General features: G+C 35.7%; 1 protein-coding gene across 3 annotated transcripts in view; it reads left to right on the top strand.

Annotated features, from left to right (window-relative positions):
• The window catches only part of G3BP2 (G3BP stress granule assembly factor 2), a 33,675-nt gene extending 13,810 nt beyond the window's left edge, over positions 1 to 19,865 (top strand). The window contains exons 1-12 of one of the 3 annotated variants that reach the window (XM_075544193.1): positions 1,892 to 2,010; positions 3,415 to 3,461; positions 4,463 to 4,544; positions 5,340 to 5,513; positions 6,477 to 6,567; positions 8,131 to 8,233; positions 9,019 to 9,199; positions 10,157 to 10,255; positions 14,319 to 14,421; positions 15,429 to 15,557; positions 16,270 to 16,388; positions 16,821 to 19,865. In XM_075544193.1, the coding sequence (XP_075400308.1) occupies positions 5,445 to 5,513; positions 6,477 to 6,567; positions 8,131 to 8,233; positions 9,019 to 9,199; positions 10,157 to 10,255; positions 14,319 to 14,421; positions 15,429 to 15,557; positions 16,270 to 16,388; positions 16,821 to 17,093 (1,167 nt within the window). In that variant the 5' untranslated portion in view covers positions 1,892 to 2,010; positions 3,415 to 3,461; positions 4,463 to 4,544; positions 5,340 to 5,444 and the 3' untranslated portion in view covers positions 17,094 to 19,865. Of the gene's footprint in view, positions 1 to 1,891; positions 2,011 to 3,414; positions 3,462 to 4,462; positions 4,545 to 5,339; positions 5,514 to 6,476; positions 6,568 to 8,130; positions 8,234 to 9,018; positions 9,200 to 10,156; positions 10,256 to 14,318; positions 14,422 to 15,428; positions 15,558 to 16,269; positions 16,389 to 16,820 lie in introns of those variants that run through there. The other 2 variants (XM_075544190.1, XM_075544192.1) reach the window with 2 other exon arrangements.
• The last annotated feature ends 2,567 nt before the right edge of the window (positions 19,866 to 22,432 follow it).

Here is a 22,432-nt window from a genome sequence, read left to right on the forward strand (position 1 = left end):
GTTATCAGAGGGAGCATTTCCTGAAGAGAGGACATCATGTTTGATAAGTAAAGGATGAGCAAAAAAAAAACCAACCCAGAAGACAGGGAAGACCCTCAACAAGATATATTGGCACAGTAGCTGCAACAGTGGGCTCAAATAGAATGAATTGTAAGGAGGATAGCAGGACTAGGAAGTGTTTCATTGTGTGGAACCAACCGACTTGAAAGAACAGTGTTGGAGAAATGTGGGTGAAGAGAGACAATGGACAGTGTAAGGCACAAAATAACAATAATATAAATGGACTCATGAAGCTGGTAGGGTGGGGGAAGGAGGGGAAAAAGTACTGATAACAAGGGTTCAAGTAGAAAGAAATGTTTTGGAAATGTTAATGGTAACATGTACAAAGATGCTTAATACAATCGAATGATGGATTGTTAGATTTGTCAGAGCTCCCAATAGAATGATTAATATTTTTTAAAAGGCACAGTATTGGATGTAGTTTTCTCTATAATTGTTACCTAAATTGATTGTGAACAGTGTCACATTGTAATGGTCATGGTGATTTTTCTTTGGTTGTGAGATTTGTGTTTGTTTAAAACATAGATTCTCACAATTATTTGATCTACCATCCCTCCCCCCCAGGAAAGAAAATTACTCAGGACCCCCTGGCAATTTAAAATACTGATAGCCCACACTCCAGGATAAAGTGTGGGTCTCTCTTTTGAAGCCCCTCTCCCACCCCTATCCCCAGTGGTATTGCTCACTTTAGGAATCGTGTATTGGGGAAAGCATGCTTGATTGTATTTGTAAATTCATTTTATTTTTTTATCATCTTATTGGGGCTCATACAACTCTTACCACAATCCATACATACATCCATTGTGTCAAGCACATTTGTACATTTGTTGCCATCATCTTTCTCAAAACATTTGCTTTATACTTGAGCCCTTGGTATCAGCTCCATTTTTTACCTTCCTCCCCACTCTGCCCTCCCTCATGATTCCTTGATAATTTAGAAATTATTATTATTCTGTCATATCTTACACTGTCTGATGACTCCCTTCACCCAGTTTTCTGTTGTACTTCCCCCAGTGTAAATTCATTTTGATGTTATTGTAATTTTTACTATTTTAATTGATGAGAACATTTATTCTATTTTTATTCTTTGCCTTGATCTTTATTACCTTTTTAAAATCTTTATTGTCTTTGAGGTGCCAGCTTAACAGACAATTCTTCTGTTATAACAACCCTGTTTTACGGAATATCCTGTCTATGCATAATCTTTAACAGACTCCCGCTCTTTGAAGGCTGGAGACTTAATATGTGTTCACCAGAGTATCATATTTTCCACACTCAATACTTTCTATGTAGTACAGGTAGTTATTGAGGAAACATTTTTGGAAAAGACTATACCAAATGTAAAAAAAAAAGTGACAAGTATTATGGCTGATGGTAATCATTGCCACCATTTTAAAGAAATTAATTACCAGAAAGAGAAAACGATACATCTCAAAATGTTTTCCCAGTGATCCATGCAACCTCCAATGCCTCCTGGCTTGTGCATGCTTTCTAGTTATCAAAAATAAACCATTGGAATTTCAAGGATAGGAGATTATGATCCCAACAGACCAAGGACATTGTGAACAAAAATGGTTGGTTTTTGTGTTCCTAGTCTGATGCAGCACTCAACTTAAGGGGAAAGGAAAGGAAACAGGGTTGCTACTTAACCAACCGGTGTGTCAATGGACAGATGCAAACATTAGGGACTACCAGTATTTGTTGGGAATTTGTTGTTTTTGTAAATTACCTTTTAGTAAATGATTCTAGTTTCATTATGCCATTTACATGGCCAGAATTTATCACAATCATTGCAAAAAATGAATGGCATTTTTGTGTTTTGTTCCCTCAGCATTTGACATTGTGCAGCAAAGAAATGGTTATGGAGAAACCCAGTCCGCTGCTTGTAGGGCGAGAGTTTGTGAGGCAGTACTATACTTTGCTGAATAAAGCTCCAGAATATTTACACAGGTAAATTTTAAATTAATTTCTTACTATTTTTTCTTAAATGTGTTAAAATGGTTTTTCTTTAGTTTTATGCCCAATGGTATCTTTCCGAATGTTTCTAAACCATAGCCAATATTTAAAAATATATTATGTATATCTTCTTACTAATAGGTACTTGGGTATTTTATCTTTCTTTTTTAAAAGAATCTTAGGCCTAACCAACTAAATGGTTGCAATGTGCATTAGTTAGGTTAAATCGTTAGGTTAAAATGTCTTAAGTTCCTTTACTCAATGATCAGTTACGTGATGATACTAGAAGTATTTTCATCTGCAGAGTAATATTGGTATTTGGTAAAACCGTAACAGTAGCTTTATTTACTGTCTTGGAAAGAATAGGATGTTCGTAACCCTATTTTCTCTGGAGATTAAAACAAAACTGATTTATATTCTGGAGGAAAATGTAAGTGGTGATCATTTCTGCTCTTGTAAGGCATATCTTCGGAAGTAGAATACTTACAGAGTACCTAGTTATGTACTTCGTAAGTACACGAAACTCGTGAAAACCACAACCTGGTGGGACTACTTTATTTTTTTTCTGTCTTAAATGTTTTCCACCTTTAACAGGGCGCGGTCTTACCACTTTTCTAATCACTCCATATTAGGTAGGTTTCTGTCGTATGCCAGATCCAGCTTCCACAGGTGTTTACTGTATTGTGGAACACATAAGCCAAGTGTGAGCTAAGGGTTTCAGTGGCACTTCATTTTGCATAGGCTGTCAAGAGGGACATTCCTTTTTCTAAACGCATGTTTTCTATATGCCCTTTACATACATGTGTATATTATCGCAAACAGTTATAAGGTGTAGATATTCTTATTATCTCACTTCACAGATGGGAGAACTGAGGCACAGGGAGATTTTGTAATTAGGTAATTCATCTAAGATCTCTCAGTAAATGAATAAGCTAGCTATAGCCATTATTCAGACCCAGTTCTGACTCCAGAGCCCAACCATGCTATTATACTGAAATAGAGTATATATAAAGGACAATTAATGTGTCTCCCACACCCTCTTCCTTAATCTAAAATGAAGATATTTTTGTTGACAGTGTATATGAGGGAGTTGGGGAGAATAGAATTAGTAGGGCCTTTTTACTCTCTTAAATTTGGTCTTTTTGACATCTAGTGTTAGCTTTTTTTCCCTTTTATAGTGAACATTTATTTTTGTAGTTACAAAAAGTAAAATTTAAAACAGTAAGGATTATACCATCATTTTTAAACAACAGCATGGAATTCTTCTGTTTTATGCTTTGCTTATTTAACCCTTTCCCTAATTAATGATGGAAGTTTAGGATGTTTGTAAGTTTTCACTTGTTATAAACAACACTGTATTGAATATCCTTAAACATGCATTTTTGTGCACCTTTCTAGTTATTTCCTTAGGATAAGTTCCTAGAAGTGGAATTGTTTCATCAAAGGTATGATTATTTCTAAGGCTTTTCATATATATACATAAATATTGCCAAGTTGTCCTCCAAAAAAATACCAGTTTACATGCTTGCCAGTGTTATATGAGAGAAAATAACATAAACTTAAAAATAATACAGGTTTTAAAGCATGGACTCTGGAGCCAGACTGTCTGGGTTCGAGTCTTAAGCTCTCCCACTTACTAGATGTGTGACCCTGGGTGAGTTGTTTTAACCTCTTCTGAACCTCAGTCTGCTCATTTGTAAAATTGGGATAATAGCCCTTATTTCAGGAGGTTGTGAGGGTTAAAGGACAGGTATAGTACAGTGAGACCTCTGCCTGGAATAAAGGAAAGGCTTAGTAGTAGGCATTTGTGTCTCTTGGTAGGAAAAAAGTAGCTTTGTTTCTTTGATAACATTAATTGTAAAAGCTATTATTTCTATATAGGTAATATCAAGGAAACAATTTATCGAAAATATTAATGAAAAATTAGATGTTAAAGTAGATATTGATGATCTGAATTATTTTAGTTTAATCCTTTGGAATTAGTTATCATTTGGAATTCTGAGTAGAATATTAAATAGAACCATCTGTTGGCTTTTTGGTGATTGTTTTCTATCTGAACGAAATATAAATTGGTCTTTTGCTATAGTGTTAGGATTTAATATATACTTTGAATACCTACCTCAATTGTTCCATTTAAGAATTAGATGGGAATAGTTAATGGTGTCTGCTTAGTTTGCCAGGCGCTATACTAAGCATCCTGTGTGTATGATCTCATTGAAGCCCTATAACAATCCTGTGGAGTAGTTAACTATTCCTGTTTTATAACCTAGGAAACGGAACTTTACCAAGAAAAAAAAAGACCTTAAGTAACTCTAACCCAAGATTACACAACTAATTAGTGACAGAGCCAGGGCTGGAGCCTAGGTCTGTTTGACACCAGGACTCTACTGCCTCTGAGATTTTGTGAAAATTCAATGTTAATCCCTAGTTACTGATGGTTTTACAGGTTTTATGGCAGAAATTCTTCCTATGTTCATGGTGGAGTAGATGCTAGTGGAAAGCCCCAAGAAGCTGTTTATGGTCAAAATGTAAGTTTCAGTTTCATACATATTTTAGATGTTTTGTGTTAAGATAAATATATGAAAAGTAGCCTTTTGTGGCTGTGGATTTTTCCCATTATGAGGAGCAATGGTCATTAATTGTAACTGGAAATTGTTTCAGTCATTGCCAGAGGGGCTTTGAGCTCTTATTAAGTATCCAGGTTTGTGTGAAATTGACACAAAAGAGAAGGGAGGATGCATCCTCCCTAACATTGTATTTTACATAAGAAACAACGGAGACATTGTATTAAGTATATAGAAATAAAGACCTTTATGTCCCATAAGACTTACAGAGGAAGAAAGACTTGGTGTAGAGGCTTTGGGGCTTAACTAGATTTTGAAGTTTAGGATTTGACCTCACAGTGTTTGGGGGTAAGGTGGCAATTGTAAGTCGAAATGGCCTTAGTAAACATGTACTGTAAGTAAAATTAGTTGCCAACGATTTATGACCAAATTCCACTTTATTACAAAAAAGTGGAAGAACCTAGGAAGAACCTAGGTTACAAAAAAGTGGAAGAACCTAGGCATACTGGGGTGGGAGTAGACTTCAAAAAGTCCATGGAGAAAGGGAATCTAAATGTAATGGAATTTTTCCAAGAAATTGTTGAAGGCTCCTTATAACACCAGAGACCCATTGGGAAATCATCTGGTGTGGTGCTCAAGAATGAAGGATGGTGGAATGAGTAAATGATTGACTTTCTGGAATTGTAATGAAGTCACTAGGGGGATATAGTAGGTAACACAATATTACAAGTGTTTTTTCCTCTTTCTTCCTTGATCAAGGATATACATCACAAAGTATTATCTCTGAACTTCAGTGAATGTCATACTAAAATCCGTCACGTGGATGCTCATGCAACCTTGAGTGATGGAGTAGTTGTTCAGGTCATGGGCTTACTGTCTAACAGTGGACAACCAGAGAGGAAGTTTATGCAAACATTTGTCCTGGCTCCTGAAGTAAGTTTTTGTTTCTATTTCATTTGGCTGGTTCTAGTTGGTTAAAATGGCCCAAGTGTTTCTTCTAATAGGTTTAAATTTTCGTGTTGCTATTTGAAATTTTTGTATTGAAACTGGTATTATTTGAGTTTGTATGTGTTTGCTCTTGTACAAAAATATTGGTAATGATTTGGAAGTAAAGGTTAATACTGACACCTGTGCACATGGATAGTTTTCAGAAATAGTAGATGATGACTATTGTTATATTTAAGGAGCCCTAGTGGAGTTGTCTGATAAGCGTTGGACTGCTTAAGTCTTTTAAAGGGTTTAAGTCTGCTATCAGCTCCACGGGAAAGGCATCTGGCTAATCTGCTCTCTTAAAGATTTGGTTTTTCAACCTTTAACAGGTTGCATTTAGCAAACAAAATGTACCATTTTGACTCATTAATTGGTTTCGGTGTTTTAATTTTGAGTAGTCCTTCCTTGAGTTACAATCTTCGAATGATTCCCTTTAGTTTAAATGAACAGCACAGCATGTTAAACTTTGGAAAACTTATCTTGAGTGTGCCTTCCTGGCATGCAATTGGCTGATAATGTGTTTTATATAAACTGGAGGTTTATGGAAGTCTTGCATTGAGCAAGTTTATTTTTTTCCAATACCATACTCATTTTATATCTCTGTGTTACGTGTTGGTAATTATCACAATATTTCAAACGTATTCATGATGGCTATTGCACACTTAATAATAGACTGTAGTATAATGTAAACATCACTATGTGCACTGGAAAACAAACAATGTGTGACTTGCACTTCATTACAACACTAGCTTTATTGCAGTGGCCTGGACCTGACTCCACAATATTGCCAAGGTATGCTTGCATTTAAAAAAAATATTAAAATTGAAATATATGTTGTGTGATTAGCTACCTTTGTAGCTAATTTATTGACATTTATGGAATTATTTGGATGTTGTTTTCCTATAGGGTTCTGTTCCAAATAAGTTTTATGTTCACAATGATATGTTTCGTTATGAAGATGAAGTGTTTGGTGATTCTGAACCAGAACTTGATGAAGGTGAGATATTTGTAAGGTAGAAGGGCTCTCTGTTTATGGGCATGGACAGTATGAAATGTCATTGTCTTTGTTGTGTAACTGAGTCACACTGATTTTCATCTCATTTTCCACTGGTTATAAAATAGATGTTGAGTATATGAAACTATGCAGAAACCAGCATTGCAAAACTAATATAGTACGTGATACCAAGGTCTCAAGTAGAAATAAAATGTTTTGGAAATGCTGATCGTAATATATATATATATGTGTGTGTGTGTGTGTGTGTGTGTGTGTGTGTGTGTATACACACACATATGCATACACACACGTGTGCTTAATAAAATTGAATGATGGGTTGTCATAAGATTGTAAGGGCCCCTCAATAAAATACCGTAATTAAAAACAAACAAAAACTAATGTAGCACAGAAAGTGAGAACGCTTCTGTTAGTCTCATCCTCTGTTTGTGCCTATTTACTGAGCCAAAGGAACCCTGGTTATGTAGTTGTTATGTATTGGTTACACACATCATCATCAATTTGAAAGCACAGCCACTGTGCAGGAGAAAGATTACTACTCCCATAAATAATTAGCATCTTAAAAACCCACAGAGACAGATCTGTCCTTCCTGCAGGGTCATTATGAACCAAAATGGACTTGACTGCAGTGAGCTTGGCTTTTTGGTGTACTTAGCAAACTGATTACTGTACAAAATGGAATTAGGCTAGCATAGAGCTTTCTTTCTCACAGTTCATTTATCCCTATTGGCGGTGTTATTCTGTAGTTATATTTAATTGCTCTCTATTGATAAAAAGTGTTTGCTTTGTCATTATTTCTCAAATATTTTGTGTTTATACTGAAGCTTTTTACAGTACTATAGGCTACCAATTAACAAGGTCTACACAACTCATTCATAAGCAGTGGTTAAATTCTTTACTGCACCTTTTATTCCACGTTTTGCTCCTATCTGGCTCCATCTGTTGTAACCCTAGTTAGAATAGGTTGGTAGTGGTAGTGAGGGTTTTCTGGCCTTCAGGGTCAATGAGGTCCTCTGGTTTCATGTAGGTTGTTTGTCTTGTAGACTAGTTTCTTCTTTGAGTAGAGACCAATAGTTTTATCTTAGAAGGCTGCTCACAAATGTTTAGACCCTCGGCACTGTCCACCAAACTAGAACTTCAAGCATAGCTTTATGAGAACTGTATTAAGCCACTTGACCAAGATGTCCCATGAGACCAGGCCTTCCGGAAAACCAGTCCCACAAAGTCTTGGCTCTTACCTAGGTAGTATCATAACTTGCCGTTATGTCCACATTTTTTGTTGTTGGTGTTGATTCTCCATTGAATAAATTTGTGGAAAATCCACCTCATCCTTTCCCACTAATATTTAAATATAAATTACCATCATTTTGATACTTCATCCTATTTGCTTTTCAGTTTTTGGTTTTTATTTTTTAGAGAATGAGTAACAATGATGTAATTGCTTGCTGTCATAAGTTTTCCTTTACTTCCTTAAGCATAATAAAATGTGTATCAAAAATTGTGTTTAGCTTCTTTAAAAGAGATGTGTGATGCATTGTGTATTGTCAGAGTCTGAAGATGAAGTAGAAGAGGAACAAGAAGAAAGGCAACCATCTCCTGAACCTGTTCAGGAGAATTCCAGTAGCGGTTACTATGAAGCTCACCCTGTGACGTAAGAATGTTTGTGAGGTTAAATTTGGTGTGAACTAGCATTTAGTTGCAGTGTGTCTTTTAAAACTAGGATTATTGTTGTAAGTAGATATTTCTTACAACTTCTGATTGTAATAGTTACTTGTATACCTACTATGTATATGCAGACCATTTTGAAAGAATTGTTTATTTAAAAAGTGAACATAGTTTCTAGTGTAGAACGCTTATCCCTTAGTGGTAATACAGTGATTTGTTTTAGGAGAGCACAGAGCTAGTTAGCATTTTATCTTATTTTTTTCATGAAATAGGGAAATTATAGTTAACACCAAAATAAACATTTTACCATATATACTCATGGATAAGTCGAGTTTTTTTTTGAATACTCACATTTTCTTTTTATTTATTTATTTATTTTTAAGCATTTTATTAGGGGCTCATAGATAAGTCAAGATTTTAAAGCACATTTAAATGCAGTTTTTATGGTAAAATTAGGTGGCTTGGCTGATATTTGGGTCGGCTTATACTCGAGTATATATGGTAAGTAGTTCAATATGTTTTAGCATGGTAAGGTTGGAGAAATCCATGTTTTCATTGGACTTTCGTTTCAAAGCTCCTGATAGATACGTGAGCTTCAACTCGTTCTTGGGGAATGTTCAGGATCTTACAATTCCTTGGTTCCCACCCCATTGAACTTGTAAAGCACTTATATCTGATAAGTTGGCACATGACTAGTTATGCTCCATCCAGACAACTTGAAATGTATCCATTTCACTCATACTGAAAAATGAACAAAATGTTTTATTGTAGTAATGGCATAGAGGAACCTTTAGAAGAAGCCTCTCATGACCCTGAACCTGAGCCAGAATCTGAAACAAAAACTGAAGAACTGAAACCACAAGTGGAGGAGAAAAACTCAGAAGAATCAGAGGAGAAGTCTACTTCTCCTCCTCCTGCGGAACCTGTTTCTCTGCCACAAGAGCCACCAAAGGTTAGAGCAAAGGGAACTTTTCAGATAGTACGCCATTAGTGAAGCAGGACCTTTGCTCATTAATTAAATGGCTTAATGTAGAAAACTGTTTTAAGTATGAAAAAGAAGTTGAGGTTTTGTTATCTTGAGGACCCCCCCCTTGGAAAACACGTCTATGCCTGAAATTTAGAATTTAAGATGAACCCTTTTTTTGCATACAGTGTTGATAAACGTGAGATTTTTCAGATTCATATAGAAGGCTCTCAGTCCCCTTACATTATGAAGTCAGTCCTCTGAGCATAGATGCAAATTTACATTTAATACCAGGAGTCCAACTTAAACTAGTTGGTGTATTATTAAAATGAGGGATGTATCTGTCACTTTTTTGTTCTCCTTTGAATGGGACCAATTTCCACATCAGTTAAACTATTGCAAAGGTGAGTGACACTCACAGCATAGCATTTAAGCCTACCTAGAGTTTCTTTTATCTCTCTATACGGGAGAGGTTAGGGTATGTTTGGCTGAGAGGAGAACCGTGTTCTCCTTTGTGAATTTGTGAATGTCTGTTAACGTTTCCAGCGAGCACTCTCTTCTTTCTATGCTTCCCCTTCCCTCAACACCTTCATACCTGTTTTCCCCAAAAAGGGGGGGAAGTTGCTTCTATTAGGTTCAAACTTTTCTAGCATTGGTAGTTCTTAGTGGTTTTGTTTGCCACTTTCCTCATCTACTTATAGTATGTAGGAACTTGCTTGTATGTTTACTGAGTAATTCAAAGCATATAGCCATAAGTAATCTTGCGTAATGGGGTTTTGAAAGCTGGCACATAGACTGGCATGTGTGTGTGTGCCTTTTAGGAGTCCTCCAGTATGAAGCAATAGTTTAGAAATGAAAAGAAAATATATATATTTGGAAGTTTCCCTATAGGAATGTTGGTGGTTTTCCTTGATTAGTAGTCTAGGTTTGTTGCATTTCCTGCAGGCTTTCTCCTGGGCTTCAGTGACCAGTAAAAACCTGCCTCCTAGTGGTACTGTTTCTTCCTCTGGAATTCCACCCCATGTTAAAGCACCAGTCTCACAGGTAACCCATCTGTGAACACCTTGGATTGTATCCTTGTTACATTGCAAATTGCTTCTCTCTTTAATACTTTTAAAATTGAATCAATCCAGGAAATATGGATTAAATATACAAAAACTTAAAATGTATTAAATGTAAATGCACCCATTTTAAAGGCCAAATATCTCCATTCATCATCTACATAGGTGGGATTGGGGTTTGGGTGTGTGAAATACTGATTAAGTTGGTTTTCCAGTATAACTAGCATCTAAACGGCTTCTTAACAACACTTTCTTTAAAAAAAAATTGGTTTTATTTAGCAGGAAATTTTTTTGGCTTTTCATTAAACCATGGGGAGAAGTTTGGAAAAGAATTATCAAGAATCATTGCTTAAAAATCAAACGCATGCACACCCAAATTTTTTTAACATATATACTGCCTAAGCTCTCAGTCCATAAGTGGTTCACACCATTTAGTTGAAGCCTGTACCAACTTATGACTGTAGTAGTCACCCTAACTGGTGGTTCCAGTGTTCTGCTTTTTGTCTGTTATCTTCCCCATTTCAGAGCTTCCAAAACTATGGAAATGAGACACCAGCTACCTGAATTGTCTAATTTTTAGGCATAGTTCAAGAGTGTCAAAATCTTTCTCTATATTTTAAGTCAAACTACATTATAGGAAAAGCAAACTTAAAATGATTTAGTGCACATAAAAGTCAGTTTATATGTTTTATATACACCATACAGTGAAACATTAGATTTCAAAAGTAGCTAGTACTTAGTAATCTTTGGCGCCTGTTAGAACCAGTCAGTCACATAAATAGAGCACATGGCCCCATTATACCATTAAGATGAATAAGAAATGTTGAGTGGCCACTTGAGAGATACATATCAGAATTTTCTCTTACATAAGAAAATTGGTTGACCCAGTAAGTATTGCTTGTGTTTTTCAACCCATCTGAAGACTTTATAGGTGCTCCTGGATGCTTGCTATTCTGGAGTCCTGTGAATATTCGTTCTTAGAATTAGTGACACTTTTGTTTTCCTTTTGGGAGTTAGAAATTAAAATCATTAATGCTTATTGTGCCAGTCATTGTGATAAGCACTTTATATTCATTGTCATTTTATAGATAGGAAAAATAAGAACAAGAGTGAAGATCAGTAACTCATCAGACAGTTATTGTAAGTGGTAATGGCTGAATTTTGAATTTATACACTTTGACTCTAGAATCCCTACGTGGCCACTGCAAACCAATAATATAAACTAAATATTCCTTATTCCCTTACTGAAAGGGGACACATCTATATTCACACCAGAGAAGAAGATTCATATTCATACCACCCCTAAATTACGTTGTGTCCCTATTGCCTAGGAAAGTAATCTAGTGTTTGGTTTGTTGCTTTTTTAAAAAAAATTTGAGTATTTGTAAGTTCATTTTCAAATTGTAAGGAAAGTATACTATATTTCCTAACCTCCACTCCTTGTTTGGAAATAAATCTTCAAAAATTCAACTTTGAAGAGCTCTCTAATCTCTTTAGACCTTTATTTTTAATAGACCCATTTTATTTTGTTGTTTTGGCAAAGTATCTATTTCCTTACCCTTTTAGCATTAATAAAATGATAGGCATTAATTAAGTTGGTGAGTTAATTTTTTGGGTTACAAAGGTTTTGTTGGAAATTGGCTACTTCATCTCAATAGCTACTATGTCGTAGGGCTGTGTATTAGTTCTGGTGTACGTGCGGTTACTGACTTGATTTGATACTTTTCCCATTTCATATTGGATGGCCTGCTTCTGTGAGATTAGTTACATGAACATACATTTTGTCTGTTTGGACGAACTTGTTTTAATCACTACATTGGGCCTGAAAATCACAAATAGCTTAATTAAGATAAATTAACCTTTTATTGAAAGGAGTATTGTTAGGTATTTTTTGTTCTCATTTTTCTTGCGTTGCAATAATCTGTTAGCTACTTGAAAGTCAGGTTACTAAGTTAATGGCATGATTTCTTTGTAAAATGTTAGAAATTATTGGTCTGTATGTTTTAACCCTTAAAAGCTAAGGAAAGACTCTTCCCTGTTTGTGTAGTAACTTTTGTGTTGGTATTCAGTTTTGAAAGGACGTTGAATAAATCATCCTGGGCCTCAAGCACTTTATTAGTAGCATGTAGATTGGATGAGTCTTAAGTTTTTTCTGAATTTTTAACATAAAGACACATTTTTAGTTGTTATGAATTTCTAGCTTTTGTTGAACTTTGAACAAAATATTTACGTACTTTAAATTCTGATTGACACTCATTGAGGTAAGGTATACTTTTAGGTATTAAATTTTGAACCAAGTTATTTTATAGTATCGCATTACATACCAGTGGTCCCTATTAGACCTAGAACATTCTCCTACGTATTTTGGTAAGAGAACTAACTAAAACAGTCATTTAGTTTAAGCTAATAGTTACTGAAGATTAGTGTCTAACGCCACTGTATTGGATGATGTAGGAATTAATTAGCTATGGTCCTTATATTAATAAATTGATAAAATTATTTGAAAATGATGAACAATAAATTTGTTTTTAAGAATATTGGGAGCAAATTCATTTTGAAGGAATGGGAAATGTACATGATGAGAAACAGAATTTGGGAAGAAATCTTAATGCTTTAGGATTAGAACTATAATATACTTTTGCAGTATATAAAATCGTCAACAAATTGCTATTTTTGAAAGAAACAATTCTTTACAGTCAGTTTTATCATTGATCTTACAAATTATAACATCCAATTATCTAGACGATGAAAGAGTTTGAGCCACTCCCTGGACTGAGAGCCTCAGAGATGTACCCATTAAGAGTGAACTGAAATTTCTAGCTTCCTGAATTGAGAACATAATGATTTGCCTTAACTTACTGGGTTTTTAGCATGTTTCCAGGGTTTCTATATCTTCTCTTTAATGGACCATAAATAAGAGCAGGGCTTCAAACAATTCATGGGAAAATCCCATTGTCTTTAAGTCCCTACTTGGGCAATAGTAGACCTGAAGAGGTTGGAGAATATTTAAAATGTCATTATATTTTGGAAAAAAGGTCATCACAGAGGAGAATGTTTTTTAAAAAAATTTTTTTAAATTTTTATTTACTTATAATAATTTTATTAGGGGCTGAGAATGTTTTTAAAGCAGTTAATTATATGGGTTTAATTAGATTTTAGCAAAAACTTGATGGAAAGCTTCATAACAGACCATATTTCCCTACCCTAATCCTCAAATGCAGTTAAAGAAAGTTACTGGGTCAGTACTTAAATAAATGTACATCTTTGCTTTAAGGAAGAATAATTAGTAGATATCTAAGGGACTTCTTTTATTTGTTTCATTTTTTATTTTAAAACTTAATTTTAATAAAATTATTTTTTGCTTTCTCTCCCCTCCCCCCATAAAAACAAATACACACCAATTCAGTGCCATTAATTCGATGCCATCTTATAGCAACCCGGTGGGAGAGGGTAGAACTACCCCTGTGAGTTTGAGACTGTAATACTTATGGGAGTACAAAACCCATCTTTCTCCCTCTTTGCTACCAGAGTAGGCTAAAATGTAAATACTTTCCACTGTCACATTTTAAAATGGGACTTAGATGATATTGCTAAATATGGTTTTATTTGAAGGACAAGAAACTAGACAGTTATGTCCAGTGCTTTTGTGTTTCTAAGCTAAAGATGCCTTACCAGTCTCCATCTGTGTCTACATCAAGCAGCTCTTTTACTGCTTCTTTCGTAGTGGTAGTCTCTGGTTTGCTTGTTTTGGGCAGTACCTTTTATGCCATTGCGGTGTTGACATACTTTTGTTGGGAGGGGCGATGACCTTGTTGTATAAAGCATCTTTTATTGAGTTTTAAAACCTTGAGTGAGAAAACAAAACCTATCCAACTATCCTGGATTGGTACCAAATATCTTTGTAGAAAACTATTTTTTCACACGCATAGGACACAATTAAATTTTGCAGTTGCCATTATACTTCCTAGTGACTTGTTGATAGCTGCCTTTAGTTGACTTCTCTCCTGTAGAATATTTCTTTATAATAGTTTTTCCTTATATTTTAGCCAAGAGTTGAAGCTAAACCGGAAGTTCCGACTCAGCCACCTCGTGTGCGGGAACAGCGGCCTCGGGAACGACCTGGTTTTCCTCCTAGGGGACCAAGGCCTGGTAAGCAGCCCCTTGACAACCTTAGCATTGAATTACGGGAAGGTCCGAAACAACTTTTAACTTTGAAAAAGCAGAATGTGTTTTCTATACAGATCTTTTCATAGTACATTGTTGAAAGGTTCGGATAACCTATTAAAATTACAGTCAAAGGGAGAGCCAACTGCCTTTTGAAGGAGGACTGGTTGACCGGCCGTGTAATAATGTATTTGGAAGGTGTAATAGGCTCTCAAGACAAATTTCAATTGGTTATTGTCAGTGGTTCTAAGAACTCAAACCAAGCTGCCAATAACCTACTCTCTTACTTAGCACTCTTATCTCTTCACAGATAAACAAATAAGCACACTCCGATTCTTCCTAATTTGATTGTCTTAGGTAGTAAGTAAATTGCCATGATTTTTTATTTGTTTACATTGTTAGCTAATACATGTAATATCTCTACTTGAATTCTTTTAAGTATGTTTAGATTGCTTTGGGGAGGATGGGAAATAGTTATTCCACAAATTTGTCTTCTGATGCTGGTCTTACTATGATCCACTTGTGTTCTTGGAGGGAACAATGCTGTGTGTACACACACCCTGAAATAAAAGAGTACATAAATGAGATTACTACCCCTGAGATCTACGTCCATACATTCAACAATTGTTTGTGAATTTCAGAAATAATTAGTCGAAATATTCATCGCTTAGATAAATGGTGATGGCAACATTTAGTTAAGAGGAAGACATGTATCTGTAATACTTGGCTTTCATACCATTTGCTGTAGTCAACAGACCATTAGCTCTAGATAAAGGAACTTCAGCAATCTAGTCATATATTCTTACTTTTCAATATAGTGTCATGCTGTTTACTAACGTACTAATCATGATACTTCTACCTGTTTAAGGAGCTCACTATCTTACTAAACTAAAACAGAAATATAAATATTGATTGTTACACATTCATGGCTTTGAACTATTGTTTTATGTGAAGCTGGTATATACTAGTGTTTGTTCTATTTCTGTTCTTAGGCAGAGGAGATATTGAACAGAATGAATCTGACAACCGTAGAATAATTCGCTATCCAGACAGTCATCAACTTTTTGTTGGTAACTTGCCACATGATATTGATGAAAATGAGCTGAAAGAATTCTTTATGAGTAAGTGGTTTATTTTGCTAAAATTGAGTGGCAATGTGGAACTTTTTTCAGATTCAATATTTTGAAATATTTCTCTATATATTGTATGTTCTTCCAGCCTCCAGTCTCGCCTTAATTGATCAGAAATACAGAACTGTCGGATCTTTCTCACTGTGTCTAGTGTTGATTTGGCCTGCTTCAATAGATTAGAAGACACATCTAGAGGAGTGATTCTCAACCTGTGGGTCACGACCCATTTTGGGTTAGAACAACCCTTTCACAGGGGTCGCCCGTTTCATAACAGTAATAAAATTACAGTTATCACGTAGCAATGGGAATAATTTCATGGTGGGGGGGGTCACAACAACATGAGGAACTGTATGAAAGGGTCAGAGCTTTAGGGAGGTTGAGAACCACTGCACTAGAGGAAGCTGTCTTAAATTCTGAGATGGAACTCTATCTCAGAAATGGTCAGGGTTGGGGGGCTGTTATGTTTTTTTCCTAAAACTACAGTAATTGTGGTTGCAAAATAACCAACAGATGTAAAAGAGCAACCAAAGTATCTGCTGGTTTCTGAGGTAGTCCACATGAGAGAACGTACCTCAGTTGTCATTGTGTGTACAGCTTGTACCTTCTTTTCAAATAGAGCTTAGTTCATCCTGAACAATTAAAGCCATGAAAGTGTTTTGCTATATATTGATTTAATCTTTGGATGTAATGTTTATTTTCACAGGTTTTGGAAACGTTGTGGAACTTCGCATCAATACCAAGGGTGTTGGGGGAAAGCTTCCAAATTTTGGTTTTGTGGTTTTTGATGACTCTGAACCAGTTCAAAGAATCTTAATTGCAAAAGTAAGTGATTTATGAGGCATAATTATTTTATTACTCTTGTATATACTATAACAGGGTGCATTTTTTTTAATACGGCACATTTTTATTTATTTAATTTTTTAATATGGCAGATTTTTTTTTTAAACATTTTATTAGGGGCTCATACAACTCTTATCACAATCCATACATATACATACATCAATTGTATAAAGCACATCTGCACATTCAGAAAATCTTTTTAAAATGATACAGCTAAAGGTAGTTCATTATGAAATGGTATTTATGCAAAGAATTATGATTTGTTAGTTTTAAAGTATATGAATTATTTTAAATTAACTTCTGGTTAGAAAACTTGGAAAATAAGCCTTCTGTAAAAGCCTTTTATCAGTGCAAAGTAATGTATTTTCTATTATTGTCTATCTGCCTATTTATATGGTTTCTCCCTTTTTAAAGCCAATTATGTTTCGAGGGGAAGTACGTTTAAATGTGGAAGAAAAAAAGACAAGAGCTGCAAGAGAACGAGAAACCAGAGGTGGTGGTGATGACCGCAGGGATATCAGGCGCAACGACAGGGGGCCAGGGGGTCCACGTGGAATCGTCGGTGGCGGAATGATGCGCGACCGTGATGGAAGGGGACCTCCTCCAAGAGGTGGCATGGCGCAGAAACTTGGCTCTGGAAGAGGAACCGGACAGATGGAAGGCCGCTTCACAGGACAGCGTCGCTGAAGCTCCACTGTTGGCCGAGTCTTGGCAGTGGTATATTATTCATCGTGTTTGCATTCTTGTTTTTTTTTTTTTTTTTTGGCTTTGGAATGTGACACAGCCTTTTTGATCATTTCTTTGATGTGAAAAGCATCTTTTGTTTATCAGTTAAATTGAGGTGGACATTATTTCCCCAATTCCACAACAGGATTCACATTGTTAATTTATAAATCTAGACTTGGAGAATTGCGGATTGAGAAACGTCCATACTTTAAACTGTGTACAACAAAATGAACTTAAAAGGATATTCCCAACTGAATTCAGGGCCTTGAGTCAAAAAAAAAAAAGTCCTCTGCTGCACATTTTGTTTTAAGTGTTACTGTTTCTGCCTATTAATGTTAGAAACACAAATAATGCAATTTGTGCAATTGGGGAATCCTGCCTTTTTTTCCTTGACCCCCCCCCCCAAAAAAAAATACAAACCAAGAGAAACTTGTGACGCACTCATCCAGATGCACTCATGAACTCGTTTATACTGACATCTGCAACAGGAGGCAACAGGGGGAAAGTTCATCTTTTCAGTAAGGAATAGTTGGTGAGATGATGAGGGTGTTTTATCTGCTTGCTGTGACCAGCGTGTGTACTCATAAATCTTAACAAGACTACAAGTATATTCCAGAAGGAAACCATTTAGTTATGAACGTAATAACACAATTCAGAACTTCAAAACCTTGGTCTTGAATATGAGACCAGGTTTCGTAGCTCCATAGCTAAGATTTTTCTACCTGCCCCTCTTCAGTACAGGGATGGCTGCTCAACACACTCCTCCTGCCCCCTTTCCTTTCTTTATGCTGTGTACAGTGACATTGTCTTTACTGTATTTTTGTTCTCTGGTAATGTAATAAGCATGATGGTGCCTTCTATTAATACATCATTCCAGTCTTGCTGGTATTTTGTACAGTATAGTGTATGAATTGCTGTGCTGCGAAGCCAAACAGCTGCAGAATGTTGAAAATCATTGAATTGTATAAAAATTGCAGTATCTTTAAAATCAGTAAAATTGACTAGCATTTTATTTACCTTGTTCTTTAGTTAACAACTGTGTTCTCTGTGGGAGGGAGTCTTGTGTGTTTGGGAGGGAGAAGGGAAGGAGGAAGTCAGCTCTTTGGAGTAAGTCTCTCGTTGACTTTCTCTTGGCAAGAACTTGAAGAAGTTGAACATTGAAGAATTAAGAGGTGCTTAAAAAAGTCAAATCAACTTCGTGTACATTTTTAGTGACATTTTAAAAGCAGTCCGATTCCTTAAATGGCAATGAACCTGAAGTGAGGACACTGCAATCTTCAAAGAAAAGAACAGCAGCTCTGAAGTGTTTGAATTTGCTACGTGGGGGGCAGGGAACTGTCATTCATTTTGCACAATTTTTGAACTGATGTCAGCACCCAAGTGGCTCTGCATTTACGTCCGGGATGACATCTTTTATTTTTACATGAATCTTTAAACAATTCTGTGAGCAAAGTTTGTAGCTGCTGGAATGTCTGTCTGTATAGCAAGCTCCAGTAAACTAAAGTATGGTGAAGGGTAACTGATTTTCTGCTTGGAGCATTCAGTACATACAGTTTCTGATGTTTCCAGGTAGGAGTCAGATAAGTAAGTGTGACCACTGAAAGCTGCTGGTTACTGTCAGCATGGAAGACCCCTCCGCTCTATGCCGCCTGCACACGAAAACGGATGGCACATGACAGAGCAGCAAATTGGCTATGAATTGTGCCGTCTAGTAAACTAGTAAATGATGCACATACTTTAGGTACTGGGCAATATAAGTAAAATTAAATCTGTCATGTTTTGTTCCCCTTTTGAATGAGGTCTTCCATGTTTGAAGAAAGATCTTGCACTATTGAATATTGTTTTGGAGACACATATATCTATTTTGGGGGTTTAAGGTTTTTTTTTTTTTGTTTCTGTCTTGTTTGAACATTTTATACTTTTAAATATTTAGGTATAGTACTTGAAGTTCTTATCAAACTTGCTTTTGCGTTTTGAAGCCTTTATTGAAACTGCTTTTAAAGTAAGTGGTTTATAGTCAGTGTTCTTCCTCATTCCCTTTGTGTTTGTTTTATTTTTTGTTACTCTATTTTCATTTTGTATATATGTGTGTATATATACATATACAAGGGGGCTTAAAAAGGTCTATAGAAAGATTCATTACCTTTTAATTCCATTTTCCCATAAACTTTCTGAAGCCCCTCATCTCTGTGTGTGTGTGTATCTATACCCATACCCCAAACCAGGAGTATTGCCCTGCTACTTGTAACATTATGTAACTATGTTCTGGTACCAAAAGTAACAACAGATACTAAATGTAAGAAAATTAGAGCAAAGAGCCATTCAGCTTCAGTCTTTACATACTATGAATAAAACATTACAACATCATCTGGAGAAGTTTACATGGTGATTGTTCACCTGCAGTACTGTGGACTTTTAACATTTGTCCCCTTTTCATTGAAACAAAGTAAAGATATTCATCTATCATTATTGTTCTTGCTGTTGTTTTGTTGTTGTTCTTCCCCTTTGGATGGTAATATTCTATGCTTTTGACACTCTAGCAACCAAATTGGCTTTTACCATCATGGCCTTTGTAGGTAGAGAAGACAAAGGATTACCATCTTCATTGCTGTAATGTGTTAAGCATTATATGCTAGTAGAATCTAGTTTCATTGTTTCAGGTGGAAAGTATTTTTTGAGTTTCCATTTTGAATGTGTTTGGACTAAACATACAATAAACTACTGATGTCTGCAGCATTTATCTATGTCCTAATTGAATCGACAGGTTTCTGTGCAAAGTGTTTTCTCCTTGTTGCATTCCCAACAACTTGAAACAAATAACAAATTGTTCTAAAACCAATTGTTTGTTTGTGATACCTGGTTGTATTAAAAGTAATCCTTTAGATAAGATCTGAACATTGCTGGAGATTTATCTCAGTCCAATTAGAAGGCTGTTACTCAAGTTAAATAATATTCTGACAGAATAAGTAATAAAGGTAAGAATTATCTAAAAGCAAAAATAAAAAACCTTGAGCTTTCCAAATGATTACTACCTCATCCTAAGAGAAACCATGAAGGGAAGGGTTGGAAGATTGTGGTCATCTTACGTTGTGAACATACGTAAAGTTCAAAGATGGGCTGATTTTCTCAAGCTCCACAGGAATATTACAAGAACAAATAAGCAATGTCGTTTTTGAGCATTGTTTTTGGTAGGTGTTGCCTAGCCAGTTCTGACAACCCTCTGTACAATAGAAGGAAACGCTGCCTGGTCTTGACCTTCCCCGTTGTTAAGTTTGAGCCCATTGCTGCAGTCACCGTGTCTAATAATCAACTTGAAGGTATTCTCTTTCACTGACCCCCTCTGCCCAGCATGATACCCTTTTCCTGAGACTGGTCTCCTAATTAAAAGTCCAAAGTAAGTGAATTACTCAATGAGAGTCTTTCTTCTAAGAAGTAATTTGGATGTACATATTCCAAGGCAGTTCATTTCTCTGGAAGTTCATAATATACTCGGAATTCTTCACCAAACCCATAATTCAGAGGCACTGAATTCTGTACTCTGCCTCCTTCACTGTCGAGCTTTCCTATCAGGCCATTGAAAGTGCTATGATTTGTTTCCAGCACACCTTAATCTTCAGAATGACATGGGGGGGGTGGCTTCAAGTAAAAGTCCTAAAGCATATATCATTTCTGAATTTTATATTTTCCCTTACTGAGAAGGTATGGTTTAGATAAATTATCTTTCTGCTAATGCATAACACTTTATGAAGATTCCTAGTTAGTCTTCTGGGGAGAAAGATGTGGCTTTCTGCCCCCATAAAGATTTACTGCTTTGGAAAGCCTAAGGGGCTATCTTACCCTTATCAGGTTGCTGTGGGTTGGAATTTGACTCAGTGGTGAAGGATGTCAATCTTCACAAGTTTTTTGTTTCTTTTTAAAAAATCATTTTATTGGGGACTCATAACTCATCACAATCCATACATACAATTGTGTAAAGCACATTTGTATATTCATTGCCCAGTCTTCCCGTTTTTAATGATAAAAACTAAAATAAGACTTATAAAAATGTATCACTTTGAATTACGATACAATATTAACCTCATTTTCTGGCTGTGGAAAAGGATAGGAGGCATAAATGTGTATCACTACATTGGAAATAGATCCTAATTTGAAAGGAAGAAATTGTTTGGTTCAGACCATTTATGTGGATAATTTAGCTACTGAGGGTAATGTATGTCAGTTCTGATATGTAATGTGCTTTATTTGTCATAGCAAGAGAACTGAAAAGTTAGTGGAATCACGTTCATATTTTAAATTCAGATCACTTGGTCATCTTGTATTCTAAATATACATGTATAGAGTAATTTGGGTTTTGTGTTTAAGACCAAATTATTCACCAGGTTCTAAATTATTTTGTTACTGGATAAATGAACATGGAAAAAAATTACTCTGGTGGGCTTGACTGCCAGCCTCCTTGAAATACTTTCACTTTTGTAATAATAGTATCAGAACTCGTGTGCTGTGCTTTTTCTTTTCTAGTTCCCATAATCCCATCTTCCTGTGTCTTTCTCATCAAGGTGTTTTTTTTTAGTGTTTTCTTGTAGATCAGGTGCACTATGTTAGTTTTAATATAGTTTCCATTCAATGGATTACATCTAGAAAAAAGAATTTTGGAGGCAGATAATATTTTTTTAAGGAGGCAGATAATCTTAAATTTACGTTTTTCATCATGTAATTTTCCACACTTAATCATTTTTAAATGAGATAGGGTGGTAGGGAGAATGTGTACACATAGCAGGCCCTCAGTAAGTTGTTCGTGTTAGTGATTCATTTGCATTTGTGCTGGTCACCTACCCTGCGTATAGTCTCAGCATGTCTGTCTGGATCATTTTAGCCACGTGGGAGTTCTAAATTAACATTGCAGCTCCTGAAAACTGTATTTTCACTTTTCAAGTGGCAGGTGTGTATACCTGACTTAAATGAAGGTCTTTTTCTGGCCTTATTTCCTTGCTTTGTTTAGCTTAGTGTTGCATCTTCTCCTTCTACATGTATCCATTTTACAGGCCGTAAATCTTGTTTGTGTTACCTCTGATTAACTTCCAGTGGCTTATTGAAGTAATTCATTTAATATCATTACACTTTTACATTATTGTAGGTACTGTTAAAAAGAATATGTTCCCCTGCTCTCGGAAACGTTAAACAAGGGCCCAAAGCCCTATAAAAGGAAGTGAGTTTGTTTGTTTTTAAGGAGCTGTGAGCAGGCCAGCAGGGGCTCTTCCAGCCTCATTTGGTCTGTACCACAAGCAATTGAAAGGTCTTGA

This window comes from Tenrec ecaudatus, chromosome 3 (assembly GCF_050624435.1).
Source record: "Tenrec ecaudatus isolate mTenEca1 chromosome 3, mTenEca1.hap1, whole genome shotgun sequence".
In the NCBI taxonomy this organism is placed as follows: domain Eukaryota; kingdom Metazoa; phylum Chordata; class Mammalia; order Afrosoricida; family Tenrecidae; genus Tenrec; species Tenrec ecaudatus.